This window comes from Nannospalax galili, unplaced genomic scaffold (assembly GCF_000622305.1).
Source record: "Nannospalax galili isolate Female #2095 unplaced genomic scaffold, S.galili_v1.0 scaffold179, whole genome shotgun sequence".
Lineage (NCBI taxonomy): Eukaryota > Metazoa > Chordata > Mammalia > Rodentia > Spalacidae > Nannospalax > Nannospalax galili.
Window position 1 is genome coordinate 1,131,218 of NW_008342627.1, and position 19,456 is coordinate 1,150,673.

Below are 19,456 nucleotides of genomic sequence, written 5' to 3' on the forward strand. Positions count from 1 at the left end.
AAGAAGTAAAGAAAAATTCTTTAAAGATAGCATATTACATTCAAAACTATTACATTCATTTGATCAGTAGATTACAGGTGTTTTCAAAAGTTTGTTTTTTGTTTTTGTTTTTGTTTTTTGGTTTTTGGTTTTTTTTTGGTCTTTTGAGACAGGATCTCCCTGTAGCCCTAGCTGACCTAGAACTCACCATGTAGACCAGGCTGGCCTTGATTTCACAGAGATCAACCTGCCTCTGCCTCCCAAGTGCTGGGATTAAAGTCCTGCGCCACTACACCCAGCTCAAAAGATTTTTTTGATAACATGTTCTTTGGTATAACTGCATTATATATTTGATATCACAAATACATCATATATATAATCACTATGACAGTAAAATATTTATTAGCCCATTAAATAGAGCACCACATATTGTGACCAAAAAAACAAAAGAACAAACACAGTTCCATTCTTTCTCAGCGATGGAATTCAGTTAACGAATATGAACCATAAGATCTGAGGAAGGGAACACATGGGATTTGTAATAGAGATCTAGAGGTCAGGAACAGTCAGTCACCAGCCAGCTCTGGGGCTTGAGGTAGGTGGCTGAGGTTTGGGCTCAGCACCCTCTGTAAACTCCCACTTCACAAGGCCAAGTGAGGTTGAGAAAAGACAACACACACTAAAGTGCTTTCTGTGCCACAAAACATACTTAAATGCTGGTAATTCATTTATTCAGTGATTATCCTATTAGCTCAGTCATTTTATAATTGGGGAAAATTAGCAGAAATGTCAAGTAACTCTGACAACCACCCAGTCTAGGGAACCAGAAATATTAATCTAGCAGGAAAAAAATGTAAGAAACAGTGGAAGAATCGGCCATCAACAAACAAAAAGAAAACACAGTAGCGTTCTCCCGTAGAAAAATATCAAGTTTTCTCCAAAACAAGGCCTGGGACAATCTTTCGAAAAATCTCATTGTTTCCGGTGGCCCACGCCTTTAATCCCAGCACTTGGCGGGGGCAGGAGTCAGTGGATCGCTGCGAGTTCAAGGCCAGCCTGGTCTATATAGTGAGTTCCAGGATAGCTGGCGCTATGGGGAGGCCCTGTCTCAGAAAAGACAAAAAAGAAAAAGAAAAAGAAAAATTTCATTGTCAAGTTTTTTTACTTCCTAAGGTATTTGACAGAAATGTAGCAAATCAAGATTCAGTAACCATTTCTGGAGCAGTCTGACACTGTCCCAAAGTCTGTAATCAGAGAGCATCAGAGTGTCAACTCCAAGAGGAAAGACCACAGAGAAGACTCCGCTGCCAACAGCCACAACAGACATCTCTGATCAGACACACGCAACTCACCTCTAAAGCAGGGGGAGGCTAGCTGCGCTAACGTGGCGGTGGTAGAGAGCTTGCCAAGAGTTCTGAAATTCAGGACACACTGGGCAGAGAAGCCTTTCTCTCCAAGTTCCACACAGAGCACAAGTTTAATGAGCTGTGCTTTCTTCTCTCTTGCCTCACTGACGTCTACATATGGGTCCTAGCTGGGTAGCCCATGTAAGACCAGCTCAGGAGGCTAAGGCAGGAGGACAGCTACTAGTTTAGGACCTACATAGGCAATTCCAGGCCAGTATGGGCTGCAAAATGATACTCAAAAAAATCGAAAACAAAAACAAAACAAAATAGATCCTTTTAGAGACTTTCAGGCAGAGTCAGCCCTCAATGGCATGTGCTCTGAACAGCTTCTTTCTAAAATAACGACACATCAGTCTGATAAACCTCTCCCAGACTGACAGAGATACCAGCTCTCAGCCCCATCTTCTCATTAAGTAGACAGTCTCCTCCCAGCATGGAGAGGCGTAGCCTCCACCCCACCCAGGAGCCATGTACACTTGGTAAACACAATGCCAAATGGAGGACTAAGGCAGGACACAACAACACACAGAGCCGAGGAGACGGCTCAGCGGGCAAAGCCCTTCCCTCACATCACGAGGACACGAATTCAAATCCCCAGAACCCACAAACAGACAGAGCAACATGAAAAGTGCAAGCTCAGGCTCCCACAGGGAGATGGGAGGCAGAGACAGGGCCTCCAGAGCTCCAGGGCCAGCCTGCCTGGCATCAGCAGCAAGATCAGCAGAAGAGACCCTGTCTCAAGGTGAAAGATGAGGACAGGTACCCTGGGTTTTACTCTGACCTCCACATGCATGCTGTGGTGCGCACATGCACACACACAGATAATAAAAGTGTGCTGTTAAAATATGCTGCAGGAACTGGAGAGATGGCTCAGAGGTGGAGAGCGCTTGTTACTCTTGCAGCAGACCCGGGTTCAGTTCCCAGCACCCAGGCTGGGCAACTCACAACCACCTATAACTCCAGTTCAAGGAATCTAATGCCCTCTCTGCAAACACACACACAGAGAGAGAGAGAGAGAGAGAGAGAGAGAGATGCAAATAAAAAATAAAATCTTCAAAATACACTGCAAATGAAACTCAGAGTGCTGGGTGCTGGGTTGTTTAAATAAATGGTGACTTGACAGTGGAATGTCACAAAGCGTGTGACTGAAATCACAGACAAAAGCACGACAGACGGCAGAGGATGTACAGTATGTGTGACCGCCACATCCATATGAGAAAGAAACTGGTAAAATCTCAAGGCGTCAGCATCCATGGTCAACTTGATAAGGGTTTTTTACAGGCCAGTTGGCCCACACCTTTAATCCCAGTACTCAGGAGGCAGAAGCAGAAGGCTCTCTGTGAGATCAAGGCCAGCCTGGCCTACATAGTGAGTTCTAAGTTAGCTGGGGGCTACAAGGAGACCCTGTCTCAAAAAGAAAATAAGACCAGTTGGGCTCAGGTGGAGGGGGTTTGCTGACAGTCATTGGTTTTGATCTTTTTAGAGACATGGTCTCACTATGTAACTCAGGTTGGCCTTAAATTCACTGTGCAGCCCAGGCTGGCCTAGAGTTACATATTCTCTCCCTCTGCCTCTGGGATTACAGGTGTGTATACCCTTGGCCAGCATTTGGTTTAAAATGTGTGAAAATCTTAAGACTAATTCGCCACATTCTCACAAGTTCCTGATGTGAGGCTATTAAAGAAATCTCAGGCTGGCGAGGTGGCTCAGTAGGAAAAGGCACTTTCCACACAAACCTGACAATCTGAATTTCATCCCCAGAACCCACATGCTCTGTGTGGTCTGAAGAAGGACCTACAATAGCCATGCTTTTGGTTTTGGATGAGCGAATTTATTAAGTATGGAGCAAGAAAAGTAAAAGAATAAACATCAAGCAGCAGACAGACATGCAGCAGACAGCAACGCTCATCAAACAGGGGCTCGGACACCAGCAGAGACGGCTGGAGAGCCCCAAATGAGAGTGAATGCAAGTAACAGCATCCAGTTAGTGACCTCAGATCATCTCACAGACACCAACGGGGGAAGCTGAGGCCGCCAGGTAGATGCCCTGATTGACAGTCTCTCTGCTGGACGAGCTTCCACATCTCTTCCACTGATGGCTTTACATCGTGAGTTAATCAACAGTAACCAACCATGGTTGGAAAGTTTACCTTCTGGCTGTTCTCGAGGACCCGGTGTTTTTAATACATACAATCATTTTTTAAAAGATTTTTAGTCTTGGGACAAAAGTAGACGCCCCCTAAACTAGCAAAAACGTACGCACATTACATAGCACAGAGCCACAGAGAGAACCTCCATGTCCCATCCCAGAATATAAATCAGCGAGTGTTTCTAGACAGCAGTTGGTTCTTCAACACCACATTTCCCCTTTGGGCACAGACTTCAGAAACACAAAAGGAAAAGGAGGGGAACCTGTCAGTCAGTACAGAGTCTCTGGCACACTGTCTAGAACAGAAAAGGGCAGCAAAGGTCCGATCGAGACCTAACGAACCATAACACAGAAACACCACAAGGTACAACATTCTTCCAATGAAAGGTTTTGGGGAAATGTGTAATATGTACAGAAAACATGCACAGAATTGTGCACATGGATGCAAAAGATGACTATTAACACAGACCACACTGTGCTAATGAGAATCGTATTGGGGCTGCGGGGAGGAAGGCTGCGCGTAGGCAAGGTCCCGAGGAGGGATGAATGAGAAAACGGCTGCATTGTCTGCTCAGATTCTCCCACAGCCTCACCCCAACTGTATCATCCTTGCTTAGTCTGGAGTGGTGTTCCTCACACCATGGCAGTGACAAGGTTGGTTGGTTTCGGTACCTCTATTCATTAAGGAAAGTCCCATGGTCCTCTGCAACAACCAGTTCACAGCTCAAGCCAGGGTTTCTCTAACATGGAGGATCCACATTGATCAAATGGGTCTCTATACTGTTCAAACAAACCCACAGATGGAGTACACAGTTGTGGCTGCTCTGTCAAGGTCCAATAGACACCTCTAAACGTTTACTCTCCCAGCCCAGAATAATCACCACATACTTCTCTTCAGTAAGCTAATAGGATTCAAAGACCATTTTTATTATCTGCTAACCAGAACCTTGACCAAGACAAGACTATTTCAACACCTAAAATTCAAGGAAGTCAAGAAACAGGAGACAGCTCAGTGAATGAAGTGTTTGTAAGACTTGAGTTCGGGTCCCCCATGCTCATGTAAAAGTTGGACATGGCAGTGCACACCTGGAATCCCAGCACTCAGGAGGCAGAAACAGAGGATCCCTGGGGCTTGCTAGGCCAATCAGCGAGTGCTCCAGGTTCAGTGAGAGACCGTGTCTCAAAAAATAAGGTGGAGGGTAATAGAGGAAAACGCCCAGTGTCAACTTCTGACCTCCACACACATGTGCGTACACATATGTGTATGCACATGAAAGGAAGGAAGAAAATGAGGGAGGGAGGGAGGGAGGGAGGGAGGGAGGAAGGAAGGAAGGAAGGAAGGAAGGAAGGAAGGATGGAAGGAAGGAAGGAAGGAAGGAAGGAAGGGATTGCTCAGCGTTCTATGATGAATCCATCCCACAACTTCTCCAAAAGAGACAGAGGCAGGTCAGAGGCCCAGGTGATGCTTTTCAATATGTGGACAGCACTACTTACACTGTATTGCACAAACGTTGTCCAAAAGTGACAGTAAGGACAGACTGGCTTCTTTGAAAACAATGATATAAGATTCATTCCCAGGCACGGGTCAAGGTTACATGTCTCCAAGTAGCATGTGAACAAGTCAACAATCATTTCAAATAAAAATACTCCACACTGTCAGTCAGCAAGTGTTCAGAGCACTCTGTTTACCAGGGTGTTTTCTTGGAGACAAACCTTGCTGGCGGGCAGGAAAGCGGAGTTCGCCTGTGTGGCGCACTCAGGAAGCTGGCGGACACTTGTTTCCTAACTACGGAGCGGTGTCTCTCATGGAAAACAAGTGGTCAGTGCCCTAAAGAGGAGCATGACATAGGGAGCCGGGGTCACCAAAGAGCCGTGGCCAGGCCAGGGAGGACTGCATCCGAATGCCAGAGGGAGACTGACTCCCAGGGCCTAGCAAAACGAAGAGACAAGGGCAAAAATCTTCTAGAACATCAACTTAAAAAAAAAAAAAAAAACAGACGAAAAATTAACTAATAAGCTGTCTGGACTCACAAGATGAAGGAACATTAATCATTCCTGACCCATCCCTGAGATGTAGCACTCATTGGCCATTAAAACTGACTTGGAGCCGGGCATGGTGGAGTACACCTGTAGTCCCAGCACTCGGGAAGCAGAGGCAGGTGGAGCTCTGTGAGTTCAAGGCCAGCCTGGACTATGTGGCAGGACACTGTCTCCAAAAAAAAAGAGGTAACATACATCCTCTGGCATGTGACACTATACTCATGTGGAGGATGACGTGAGGGCTTCTTTCCTTTATGTTATCTTTTGGTATTCTCTCTCTCTGTCTCTCTGTCTCTGTCTCTGTCTCTCTCTCTCTGTGTGTGTGTGTGTGTGTGTGTGCAATTGCTGGATGGGAGTACCTACACATGTGTGCATGTGTGCCTGTAGAGGCCAGAGCTCAACTTAGGATGTCATTCCTCAGGCACCATCTATCTCGCCTTATTGAAACAAGGTCTCTTGCTGGCCTGGCACTCACTCTTTTTGAGACAGGGTCTCCCTGTAGCCCCAGCTGTCCTGAACCTCACTATATAGACTAGGTTGGCCTTGAACTCACAGAGATCCGCCTGCCTCTGCCTCCCTAGTGCTGGGACTAAAGGCGTGCGCCACCACACCTAGCTAGATCCTTATACTTTTTTAAACAGATTTACTTATTTTATTTTATGTGTATGTGTGTGTCTAAGTATATGGATGTGCATCACATGTGTGCAGGTACCCACGGAAGCCAGAAGAGGGTGATGAATTTCCTGGATTCAGTTACAGGTGGTTGTGCCAGGCCTTCCTGCAGAAAGGGGAGAACTGTGCCCTCCTCCTAATGTGGATGCTGGGAACCAAACCTGGGTCCTCTGCAAAAGCCACAAGTGCTCTTAACCACTGCGCCATCTCTCCAGCCCCAGGTCCATATGCTTGCACGCCAAGCACTTTACCCACCAAGCCCTGCCCCTCCAGCCCATGCCCAGGTTTTTCTTTAATATGGATTCTTAGGATGTAACTCAGGTTAGCTCTTGTACCAACTGAGCCATCTCCCCAGGTCCTAATTTTATTCTTTAAAGGAGACAGGTTCTGCTGTGGTGAAACTATTAAATGTGAGGAGCAGATTTCCTGGTGAGCCCATAAAAGCTTGGAAAGCTGAGCTGAAGTGACTACGCAGAGCCCCTCTCAAAGAGGCAGCAAGTACTCGGGCCCACGGATCTCACACAGGACCACTAAGGGCAGGATGTCTTTTTTTAGCAAGCCCGAGACAAGACACTCTGAGTGCCATGTCACTTCTTCTCAGAGGGGACCACACACACACCCAAGAATAAAATAGGCCAAAGATCCTGGACAGTGCGAGGGCCATCGGTAAGCACAGTTTGATGAGCAACAGGTCCTGGGCAGGGGCTCTAAACTCCCAGGAAGGCAGTAAAATGAAGCCCTTGCTGAGTCATGTGGCTACTGAGAAGTAGGGGCTAGACTGAACTGGGGCTAACCTGCCCCCAGCCTGCCCCCAGCCTGTCTAGAGTGTCTGAGAAGCAGATGTCATTTCTCTGGCAGGAGCCAGGTGGGCGGCTGTCTGCAAGCGCAGCCTTAGCTGCCAGGGCTTTCAGAAAAAGAGCAGCTTTTCCTCCCAAGCTGTTCTGTTCAAGGCAGGAGGGGCAGGAGAGGGACAGCTGCCCCACTGTGAGGCCTTCCTGCAGAGAGGGGAGAGTTCTGCCCTCCTCAAATGTCAAAGGGCTGCTGGAGCCCTGGAAAGTGGCCACTCTGGGCTTTTTGTTCTGTCAAGAAGAGAACAGTTTTCAAGACCCAAGGGACAGCACTAGGCAACAAGGGTGAGGGTCAATGATCTCCTCAGTCCACCCACCCTCATCAACTATGTCCACAAATCAAACCAAGGGCCTGGGAGAGAGAACTCACAGCCACCGAGGCCCACTGCAAAGCCACAGACTAGAAATACCTTGTCCAAGTGAACCCCAAACCACCATCCAAGGAGCCAGTCAATGGTCTCACTCCCACAAGAACACGAGAATTACCTTCACCTGATCTTGTACCAGCCCCCACATTCTGACTCATGTTCTTTTTCCTTCTGGTTGGTCAATGCTTGATCTCCCAGCAGACCATCCAGCCAATTTCCACAAACTTCTGGGGACAGAGACATCCATGTGCATGTGACCCTTGCTCCACAGACATACCCAAAGAATTGATCAGCACAGGAAGACAGTGCTTGGTTTTGTTAGGAGAAAGTTTTCATAACCACACCCAATTAAACTTTTCTTTTAAGAAATTCCCACCCCCTGGACAATCGTGTGCATAAGATACACGCAGATCTACTCCAGAGTAGATTTAGGTCTTGAAACAGTATAGTCACTTGTATTACATCCATAATGGCTTGTGACTGCTTGCTGAAAGGTCTAACTTCTGTAAGAAATACTGCCCCAGGCTCCTGTCTGAAGCTCCCTGTACTTGAGCCAACCTGAGGGGAAGGTTCGAAGTGTGTACCAGACATTGCAGCCTCAAAAGTGGGTGACAAGATTCCAGGGGCACAGAGGTGGGCCTTTCATGAATCCAAGGTACCCAAACTAGTGGCTGCCACATTCCAAAATCCAAATCCTAACCTCTTAGATCCCCTGTAGTTCCCAGCTTTCTCAGGAAGCACAAAGTCCCAGCCCACCTGTGTTTTCTGTCTCTTCCTCACCACACCTCGGGAGAACCCATTTCCCAGGACACTGTTCAGAAGTCCTCTTGGCCTCCTCCCACTCCTTTGGCTCTGTGGACTCTGCCACCAATCTCCCCACAGGTGGTCCCCACTTCCTGGAGCTCCAATCCCCAGCCCTTGTCCTGATGAAGGAGCCTCCTCTAGCACTAAAGCAACCTTCCAGTTTGACCCTTACTCCAGGTCTCCAACTCCCCATTAGCCCAAATTCCACCTCCAGAACTGCAGCTACATAACCACCAGCCTCTCTCTAGTCCCTTGATCCTCTAAGGATCATCTGGGCTCATCTGTTTTGTTTTCAGATATGATCTCACATAGCCCAAGCTACCCTTGAACTTGCCTATGTAGCCAAGGCTGGCCTTGGACTCCTGGTCCTCCTGCTTCCATCTCCCACATGCTGGGATCACAGGCATGTGTCACCTCACCCCGCTCTCCATCAGGTCTAATCTTACCAAGACCAACCTCCTCTATAGCCCACAGAGACATGATCAGCCCTGCTGCCCAGTTCCACTGACCCCCTTTTCCAGAAGACAGTGCACTGTCTCAGATGCCATCTAGGCGAATCCCATCCAGTGACTGGGCCAAATGGACTGTTTGTTCCCGGGCCTGAAATCTCCATGCACTTTTAAGCATGGTTGGGTCATTACAGTGGGAGAGGAGTTGGAGAAGGCATCTGGGCCAAGGGAAGGGTGGTGTGGCATGTGGGGCACCAACAAACAGAAAGGCAGCTGGGTCAGAGGGTGGCTAAGCAAAGGCCAGTAGGTCAGCAAGGTAAATGGACTTGATGAGCTGGAGTAGAGATGTCTCCAACACTGCAGAGCTCTGGGCAGGGAATGACATCAGACACATTTTAGAAAGGGAACAGTTCAATGTGTCATACTGGAGGGAAAGGAGGGCCCAGAGAGGGACCTGATGAGGGCTTGAACCTTGGCATGCAGGGGAGAAAGGAGGTTACTCCACATCTGGTGGCTGACAGAACGGGGTGCTAAAAGGGAAAGGTACAGTGTTTGAAGTGGCACAGTTCACAGAAGTCAAAGGGGGGAAGCAACCAACGCCCATAACAGATGCCCAAATCTGTTTGCACAATGGAATACTATTCAGCCTTTAAAAGGAAGAAAATTCTGACATCTCACAACATGAGTAGGGACATCGTGCTAAGTAAAATAAACCAGACAGACAGGCATGCGCACACACTGCTGTAGAGCCCACTTACACAGGGTAACTAGAAAAGTCAAAATCACAGAGGCAGAAAATAGACTGGTGGAACACAAAAACAGGACAAGTTGGGAAGAGGTAGACCAGCGGGGGCAGAGAGAGTAATGATGGTGACTCTGACCAAAATAATTTTATATCCGTGAAAACATCACAACAAAACCAATTATTATGTAGAACTGATACATGCTAATAAAAAGCACTTTAAAAAAAAAAAAGAGGAATAATATATGTGTATCGACCCAGACCTGCTCAGAAAAATAGACACTATTATAGGTATTTCAGGCAGAAAGGGATTAAATTCAAGCACTCAGAAGTTGACAAACTCGTGGGAAAGGCTCTGACAGCCAAAATTAGAGAGACCATCATCAGCAGAGGAAGATGTCCCATCGTGAGAACCTACACAGCTGACCTCAGGCTGCGGCACTGAGAGGCTCTGAGTCCCCGTCTCCTACATAGCTGACCTCAGGCAGTGGCACTGAGAGGCTCTGAGTCCCCATCTCCTACACAGCTGACCTCAGGCAGCAGCACTGAGAGGCTCTGAGTCCCTGTGTCCTACACAGCTGACCTCAGGCAGCGGCATTAAGAGGCTCTGAGTCCCCGTCTCCTACACAGGTGACCTCAGGCAGCGTCACTGAGAGGCTCTGAGTCCCCGTCTCCTACACAGGTGACCTCAGGCAGCGTCACTGAGAGGCTCTGAGTCCCCGTCTCCTACACAGGTGACCTCAGGCAGCGGCACTGAGAGGCTCTGAGTCCCAGCAATGCCCAGAGCTGCTGGAGGCATCTCCTGCGTGCTGCCCCTGCTGCATAGCAGTTGAGCCTACGCCTTTCCCATAGGAGCATTTTTTCCCCAGTGCTGGGGATCAAACAGAGGACTTTGCACGTGCTGGGCCAGCATCTACCACTAAGCTACCTCCCTAGCCCTTGGCTTCCTTTTCTTCTGCCTTCCAAATCCCGCACCGGCACTCACAGGCACGAGTCCCCGTCTCCTACACAGGTGACCTCAGGCAGCGGCACTGAGAGGCTCTGAGTCCCCGTCTCCTACACAGGTGACCTAAGGCAGCGGCACTGAGAGGCTCTGAGTCCCAGCAATGCCCAGAGCTGCTGGAGGCATCTCCTGCGTGCTGCCCCTGCTGCATAGCAGTTGAGCCTACGCCTTTCCCATAGGAGCATTTTTTCCCCAGTGCTGGGGATCAAACAGAGGACTTTGCACGTGCTGGGCCAGCATCTACCACTAAGCTACCTCCCTAGCCCTTGGCTTCCTTTTCTTCTGCCTTCCAAATCCCGCACCGGCACTCACAGGCACCGATTCTGAGCTGACAGATGTTGGGAAGTCCTGTGATGGAGTGCCCAGCCCTTCGGTATGGAACAAGCCCAGCAAGGCATGGTCAGGGACAAGACCTAGCTGCTGGTCACCAACTTGATCCAGACCTCCCCCTTCTCACCTCCCCAACTCAACTCCCTCAACACGGGCTTTCCTTTCCCAGCAAGAGACTAGAATGTCTTCTACCAGGGCCCAGAGGAGAAAAAAACAAAATCATAGCCCTAATATTTAAGGTTCTTCAAAGAAACAATCAGCCAGATTATCCCCCAGACTGTTGAAGCAGGCAACAATTCAGCCCAGTTAACTCCAACTCTTGTAGAGGAACCAACTGAATTCTCTACATTTCCATTTACTTCACTAAAAATGTGCTTTCTGGGACTAAGACACCAAGGCTGCCTGTGTCTGACATAACAATTGAACCCATCAATGCTGCTCTGTGGGTGAAACGGAAGCTCCCAGGCTTTCTTGCCCCTCTCTAGAACTTTGGTTTTCAAAGCATGGCCTAGGAACCCTGGAAAGCAATAGGGGAGGGGCCAAAAATCTATTTCCTGCCAGGAAGTAATCCACTTTTCTCGCATTCTCTCAAAGCACATGGAACCTTTCAGTGGCTACTTGACATGTGATAACAACTCGCCCCAGCAACAGAATGCAGTTGTTCACAGTAATTTAAACTGTTTTAATTTCTAACATGGTAGACATCGATGGATGGAAACCACACAAAATGTTTTTTCGCATCCTTAAAATAGTCAAGAATATAAACAGGCTGGAGAGATGGGTTAGCAGTTAAGAGTGCATGCTGCTTTTGCAGAGGACAAGAGTTCAATGCCCAGCATGGACAAACAGGCAGCTCACGGGTGCAACTTTAGCTCCAGGGGATCCATTGCCCTCTTCGGGCCTTCACTGGAACTGCACTCACATACACGAGCCCACACATACACATTATTAAAAATGATAAAATAAATCTTTAAAATAATGTATTTAAGACGATAAAGAACTGTCAAAGAACATCTCTTCAGCTGGATATCTTGGAAGGAAACTCCTTACAAGAAATACTAACTAGATTCACTTTAAGTTTACGTTTTCAAAGAAAGCTCCAAAATTCATTTTAACTACCATATACCCTTTATCTATTAGAAGGAAGTTTTGTCCATAGATTATTTCCTTCTCTACAAATCTCACTGTCTGTGGTACACCTTGCACAGCACGTAAGCTACAGGCACCCAGACAAACACGTAGAACCAGCCTTTCCACACCAACCAAAAGGTGTGACAACCAAGTACCCATCAGATGAAGAGATTAGCAGCATCCACGCACATTTGGATAGTCAACATAGCCATGTGGATGAGATGTCATTCAAACTTAAGAATGGCTTAGTTGGTAAAGTGCTTACCACACAAGCATGAAGACTGAGTTCTAATCCCCAGAACCCACCTAAAAAAAGCCAGGCATGACAGCATGTACTTGAAATCCCAGTCCCAAGAAGGACATAGGAGGGTCCCTGGCTTGATGGACAGCCAGTCCAGATGAATCAGCAAGCTCCAGGTTCAGTGAAAGACCCTGTCTCAAAAATATAAGGTGACAAGGGATTGAGGAAAAGACCTGTCGTCAACCTCTGGCCTCCTCCTGTACACACCCATATAACTGCATGCACATACTGGCCTCTGGCCTCCTACTGCACACATCTATATACATGCATGCACGTACTGAACCATACCAAAAAAAAAAAAAAAAGACTGAAACAAAACCACTAGGGCCAGACACGCTGGATTCAAATCCCTGCTCGACCACATACTAGCTGTGGGCTCTCTGTGGATCAGTCATTGGTTACAAATGCTAGCTGCGTACCAACAGGGTTGTTGCCCCTATCTGTACAAAAACGTGCACCTTTAGAATGGTGCTTACACCTAGTAAGAGCTTTATTACTGCGACAATTCAGGATCACCTGGGGAACTGGCTTTGTATATCTGTACTCGTGTATGTTCCTCTGTGTGTGTGTGTGTGTGTGTGTGTGTGTGTGTGTGTGTGTACATGGAGGCCAGAGGTCAATGTCAGATGTCTTTCTCAACCACTCTCAACCCTCCCTTATATATTAAGACAAGGTCCCTTGCTGAACCTAGAGCTCTCTAGCCAACCTAGGCTGGCTGGCCAGTGAACTGAGAGCATGCCTCTGTTACCCTAGCTCTGGGACTACAGGCACATACCAGTGTACCTGGCTTTTTAGATGGGTTCTAGGGATCCAAATGCAGATTGTCAGGTTTACACATCAAGCATTCCACTGATGTCCTCCCAGCCCCGAGGGAACACAAATCACTAGGCTCCTACGCCCAGTTCCTGAAAGTCTGGGTTAGGAAGCAAAACAATCCCATTTCTGTGTGCAGCAGTGCAGGCTGGTGCTGGCATTCCGGGGTGCACACATTAAGAACATGTGAGGTCACCGCTGGTACTGGCACACCTGACACATCGGCGGGCACGTCAGTAACGCTTCTTGGAAGAAGCTCAGAAAGACTGACCAAACCCCTCAGGTAAAGTTTTCTCACAAGTGGATGGGGATCTCAAAGCTTTCCTGGCAGATCGTAAACCAGTCATGACCATCCGGCCCTTGTCCGCCAGAGTTTTGCAAAGAAAGATTCCTGGGAAGACAGGCAACCAGTCATGACCTTACAACATCACCATCCGAGAACCTCGGAGAACAGGGGGGGGGGGGGGGGGGTTCTTCCTTGATAGCTCTGCCATTGGAAGGAAGGGAAGAAGTGGCGGTCCTGGAGCCATCCCTCCCCCTGGCACCCATGGCGGTCATCAGACCTGTCCAGTGGCACAGCAGACACAGCCCTGACAGTCTCAGCTGCTCCCCTGAAGTCTGGAAAACTGACTCAGCCTTCCAGAACAAATGCAGAGTGAGGGTGTGTCCACCCTCGGCAACACATGGCCAGCAGGGGCAGGAAGCCGGAGGGTAAATGCTCTCTCCCTCTTTTGCACCTCCAGTGGAGGACTCAAGAGCATTCCACAGCTTCCCGGAGCAGAATACCAGCAGGACTCAGCGCCTGCCAGGTGTAGGCTGTGAAGCCAGGGCTTTCCCTCCTTCCTCACGACCCAAGGGGACACCTTTCCAAAGCAAACACCAGCCTTGATGCCCTGTCTCTGCTTCCTCATTTCCAGCTGACTCAAGGTAAAATGAGTGTGACCACCAGCACTGTCAACTTGACAGGACGCAGACTCTCCCGGGAGACAAACCCACCAGCATGTCTGTGAGGAAGTTTCTGTTTCCTGAGTGTGGAGACAACAGAACCAGCTGCCTCACCTCGCCACCGTGATGGACTCCCCCTCAGACTGCAGCCAAAGTAAACCTTCCTTTCTTAAGTCGCTTTGGTCAAGGATTTTGTCACAGTAACAACAAAAGCAACTTAGTCAGCTCTGGACAAGCACCTCACTCTGCCCTGGACAAGCACCTCACTCTGCAAGTGGTGACAGTGGGCGCCCCTCACCAGATGCTTCATCCAAAACTTCAGACCCAGTAAATGCTTCAAGGTAAGAATTAAAGGAGTAAAGAAAACCCACCATGGTAAACAGACCATCCCCAAGTGCAGTAGTCGGAGCTGGATAGCACCGGGTCTGTGTAGCATAAGCATTGGGGCGTCGGGGGACAGAGGCAGAGGCAGTGGGCTATGGTGAGAGAGCCTTGACAAATGATGCAAGAGGAACATGGACTTAGACAAGGAAATGATTCTTACACTCGGAAAAGCCTCAGACAACTCACCAGAGCTGACAACGGACAACCAGGAGCTGGGGAACCAAGCACCCAGGATGAAGGAGGAACTCAGCCCTCCAGGAGAGGTTTCCACGGTGGGGTACAAAGGCAGTAGTTAGGTATGTGGCTCAGTACAATTCCACTTCGCCTCACAAAAATTTCTACAGAGCATCTAATGTCCAAGCTCCGCTGGGAAGGACCTTACAGACTTCACGGCATGAACCCTGTCAAGGAGCGGCGAATCTAACACAACACACTGAGGCAGGGAAAGCAGAGTGTCTTTCCGTTGAACACCTGCTCCGTGCTAAGCTCTAGAGGAGGGAAGGAAGGAAGGACGCCACTGAAAGGAGTTTTATGCTACTCAATTCATAGAAGGTCTTAACACTGCCTGAGGCGCGGCTCGTACATAACACACTCATGTAGACTTACCATCTGCTTCCAACCTCACTTCCAACTAGTCTGCATCACTATATTCAAAAGACTGAAAGGACACTTGCAAAGGAGGGTTATTATTTGCTTTGCTTGTGACTTCAGAGGGGTCAGCCCACAGTCACTTAGCACCATGGACTTGGGCAGAAGTTTACAGTGGTGGGAACCTGTGGTGAAATTTCCACCCTCATGGCAGACAGAAAACAGAGGAACAGGAAGGGGCCAACAAGACACACCCCCAGCCCCACCCCCTTGATTTGTTTCTTCTTGTGGATTCCTCTAAAGTTCCAGAACCCCCCAACACAGCAACTCCAGCTGGAGACTAAGCACCTAACACACTAACCTGGAAGGGGTAGTTCACATTCAAACACAGCACATTTGAAATCATGTTATTTAAAAGGAGCTTTCCAAGAGCCAGCGAGATAGCTCAGTGGGTAAGAGCGCTTGCAGGATGACCTGAGTTTGATCCCTGGAAACCACGTAGTGGGAGGAGAGAGCCAACACCTGCAAGTTGTCCTTGGATGTCTGCAGGAGAGCCACATGTGTGTATGCAACACACACACACACACACACACACACACACACACACACACAAAATGTTTTTCATAAAAAGGAACTGACATTTTTTCAACAGATCTCATGTTGACAGTAGATTAAATATCCAGGAGGTGGCAGTCTTGAGCACATCCCTCCCTGAGAAGACAGAATATCTTTTTTTCCAAACAACCTCAGAAGCCACATAGTAGAAGACTGACTGCATGCGCGTGCATGGCACACACACACACACACACACACACAAATAAATGTTTAAAAAAATATATTAAATAGTTTTAAAGCTGGGTCTGATGGCATAGATCTATAAGCCCAGCTCCTTGGAAGTCTAAGGCAGGAGAATCACAAGTTCAAGGCCTGCCTGGACTACAGGGTAAGTTGCCTGGGCAACTCACGCAGACCCTATCTCAAAATATAAAAAGCAAAGTGGGCTATGGCTCAGTGGTACAGTACTTACCTAGCACATATAAGGCCCTAGGTACTTTTTCAAGACTCAAGGCCCAGACTTCTACTTTCTTCTCGGTTCTGAAGTTGGTCTTTCCTGCTGCAATGGTTTGAATGTGAAAACACGCCCCCCCCACCCCCCAGGCCCCTGTGTTTAAACACTCACTCCCAACAGGCAGCGCTGCTTAGGGAGGTGGCAGAATTTTGGTGTAGCCTGCCTTGCAGAAATGGCTCAGTGTAGGTTCTGTCAGCTTCTGCTGTTGGCCTGACCTCCCTCCACTTCTCTGAGCCACACACTCCTACCTCCAGCACGCTGCTCTACCATGTCCTCCCGTGTTGGGCTGCGCAGTGAGCCGGCACAGAGCCTCTCACCAGCTGCTTCTGTCGGGTACCTCAGCACAGTGAGCAGAGCACCTAGTACATTTGCCAAACCAATCTTTTTTTGCCCAGATGCATTACAGGCAGAAAAGAAGGACACGTTCTTTCCCTATGTGTCCATGGAATTCTCCTTGCTTGGAATGTCTGGCCCCACCCCACCCCCAAACTTAACCATTTTGACCTTTCTCTCTCACAGTCCCACAGCACCTGTGAATGAAAGTTTCTGCTGTTTGGCATTAGTGAACTTTGTTGTGTTTATCACACATATGAGCTGGCACTAAGTCCATTGCTCAAGAAATACTGGGTTCTCAATGAAATGTTAATTCTCATTAGCAAGCACCAGGTTTTAAATGTTATAAACCCTTGTCATCCTCCCTGAAATACACATAATGAAGCAGGCTGATTCATCACCTGTAACAGTACCAGTCTCCCCCAGGAACCACTGCCACAGGAATGAAATCATCCCTTACCCTGGACTAGAAGCTTCTAGACCAGTGTGGGGGGTACAGAGAGTTCCCAGGTGCTGTCTGTGGAAATGAATTAAAACAGTCAGCTTTTCCTCACACCTGCCTCACACTACATAAAATGGTGAATGTCTCCAGCAACAAAGTTTGGGAGAACTTGAAGAGCGAGTGACCCAGTGAAACATGAAGACACATTGTAACGGTTTTACATGCAGCTGTCCTAGAGTCAGGCCCCAGTCCTGGAGCCCCTTCCTGCCAACAGCTCTCAAGTCAACAGGGGTGAGGTTCTGCCCTTAGGGGCTCTTAGGGTGACCTGCCCCACATGGTCCACAGAATCTGAAAATGGCATTTCCAAGGATGTTATGGGTAACAGGATGTGCTCACTGAGAATAATGTGATCACAATAGGCCACGAATTCAACATAATCTTTCACTCCAAACTCCCTGAATCTTTTTTAGATGAAAATAATTGATGAGTTAGGTTTGATCCCCCAAATCTTAGCATAAACGAATCGAGCCGTCACACCGAAGATAACAAAGTCACAACTCCAACACACACCAAACACAAAATGCTTCACAACCTCCCAAAATCGACCCACAAGGTGATGAAGGAAACTTTGGAAATTTTGCCGCTCATTTGGGGACCCGCCCCCAAAAACACTCTATATTCTAAGAATAAAATGTGTTGGACGACTGCTGTGAGATCTGCCTCTCCCTCCAACCCATGCACCTTGCCATACCCCCAGATTTGCAGGGTGACATGTGAGCTCCAGTGTTGGAAGGGTAAAAATAGCCTGGTCCTCAAAAAGGCAGATAACGGCCAGACAGCTGAGTCACTTTGAAGCCCATTTTGACTCCTGAAACGGACATTCACCTGCTTCTGTTGAAAGCCTCCCCCGCTGGCCCGGGTGGAAGCCGAGGTGCTCTACACGTCCCTGCTTCTGGAGGTCAGGACTCAGGAGCGAACTTTTAATAATTCACACTAGCGCACGTCAGCCCAGTGACTCGCTTAGAAAGGACAGGATTGAGAAAGGCTTGGAGAGTCACCCTAAACCACGAGAACCCCTATTTCTGCTGCCCTAGTCGGGCCACCCAGAGCCAACACTCCTGGCAAGTGCAAGCTGGAGGGATCTGGATCGGAAGTGGAGAGAGCACCGAGGCTCGGATTTGTCCGGCTGGGGAAACCCAAGCTGGGAAAGGGTGCTCTGAGCACCCGGGGCTGGGGCGCCGACCCCTGCAACTCCCAGCCCGCTGTCACCCCCAAGGGCGGCTCAGAACCCGGACTCACTCTTTCCTGCCATCCACCCTACCCCCGGCTGTGGGCGGGATGCTGGGGACCCGGGGCCTGGCAGCCTAGCAGTGGTTGGAGGACTCGCCGCAGCCCCGGGAGCCAAACTGGGAAAGAGCAGCAGCAGCAGGAGGAGGACCAGGAGGAGGACCGATGGGAGGGAGGTCCAGGCCCTGCGTCCAGTCCCCGTCCCCAGGCCGCGGCGACGCCACCTTGCCGGGGCGCCTCCCTTACCGGGGAGTCGTAGGAGAAGGCGCACTCGTTCTTGTACACACGGTCCCCCGACCTGGGCACGCGGATCGTGGGCATGTGGGGCACCAGCAGCTCGCCCAGGTCCCCTGCAGCCATCTTCCTGCCGCCGCCCGGCACGCTGAACAGGGCGCCCCGGCGCTGCATGGCCGCGGAACGGCGGAGCGCAGCGGGCCGCCGGCTCCTGGGCTGGGGCTCGGGCTCCGCTCCGGGCGGGCAGCGGGCGGGCGCTGCTATTTTTAATCCAATGGCGAGTGGCCGGCCCAGCTGCAGCGTCAGGCGGGGCGCGGGCGCCAGCCGCAGCGCGGGGAGGGGGCGCGAGGGCGGGGACCGGGAGGCCCCGGGGACCCACCGGGGATGCGCCCCACCTCGGCGAGCCGCTCCACCCAGGGGATGCGCCCCACCGGGGATGAGCCCCACCGGGGATGCGCCCCCAGGCTGCCCTGGGCCCCGCTCAGGAGAAGCCGGCACAAAGAGCGCATCTTAGCATGTTAAGGGCGGCCTCCCGGCAGGGAAGGGGCGGGACGCGCCTGTGAATCTGGAGCCACCGTGCACTTCGAGAGTGTCCCCTGGTTCCTCATTTAATATGCAAAGCTTTGTAATAGACACTGGACTCCCACCCGCCCAGGGAGGGTAGGGGATGTTTTCTTGCGATAATGCACGGTTTTCTTACATAGTGCAAGGGGCGGGGCCATCGGGATCCCCCCCCCCCCCCCCCCACTCATAAGGGGTGTTTTTTTTTTTTTTTCTTGTGGCAGATCCGCTGTATAGCTGGAGGTCCCCTGTCGAACCTTCAGTGGCCCGATTTGAGGATCCATGGGCAGGCGAACATAGTCCTAGCCCTGGTTGTCTGGTTCTTCAAAACAAAACAACAAACGGGTTTGAGTGGGAGCTTAACAATGCATAAATAGAGCATGTCTCGAGGCATGTGTCCTCATTCGTATCATGTTCTCAAAATAATTAATAATAAAGAAATAAGTAAATATAAATAAATAAATAAATAAATAAATAAATAAATAAATGATAAATAAATGGTCCATGCAGTTAGGAGACTGGAGGCGGGAGCATCACGAGCTCAAGATCAGCTACACAAGATGAACACCCAGCCCCTC

The 19,456-nt window shown here is 49.4% G+C and overlaps 1 protein-coding gene across 2 annotated transcripts in view; it reads right to left on the bottom strand.

The window, feature by feature from the left end:
- Usp13 (ubiquitin specific peptidase 13) overlaps window positions 1–18,689 on the bottom strand; it is a 121,523-nt gene extending 102,834 nt beyond the window's left edge. For both annotated transcript variants that reach the window (XM_008838657.3, XM_008838656.3), the window contains exon 1: window positions 18,330–18,689. In XM_008838657.3, coding sequence (XP_008836879.1) covers window positions 18,330–18,491 — 162 coding nt within the window. In that variant the 5' untranslated portion in view covers window positions 18,492–18,689. The remainder of the gene's footprint in view (window positions 1–18,329) is intronic.
- Window positions 18,690–19,456: the final 767 nt, after the last annotated feature.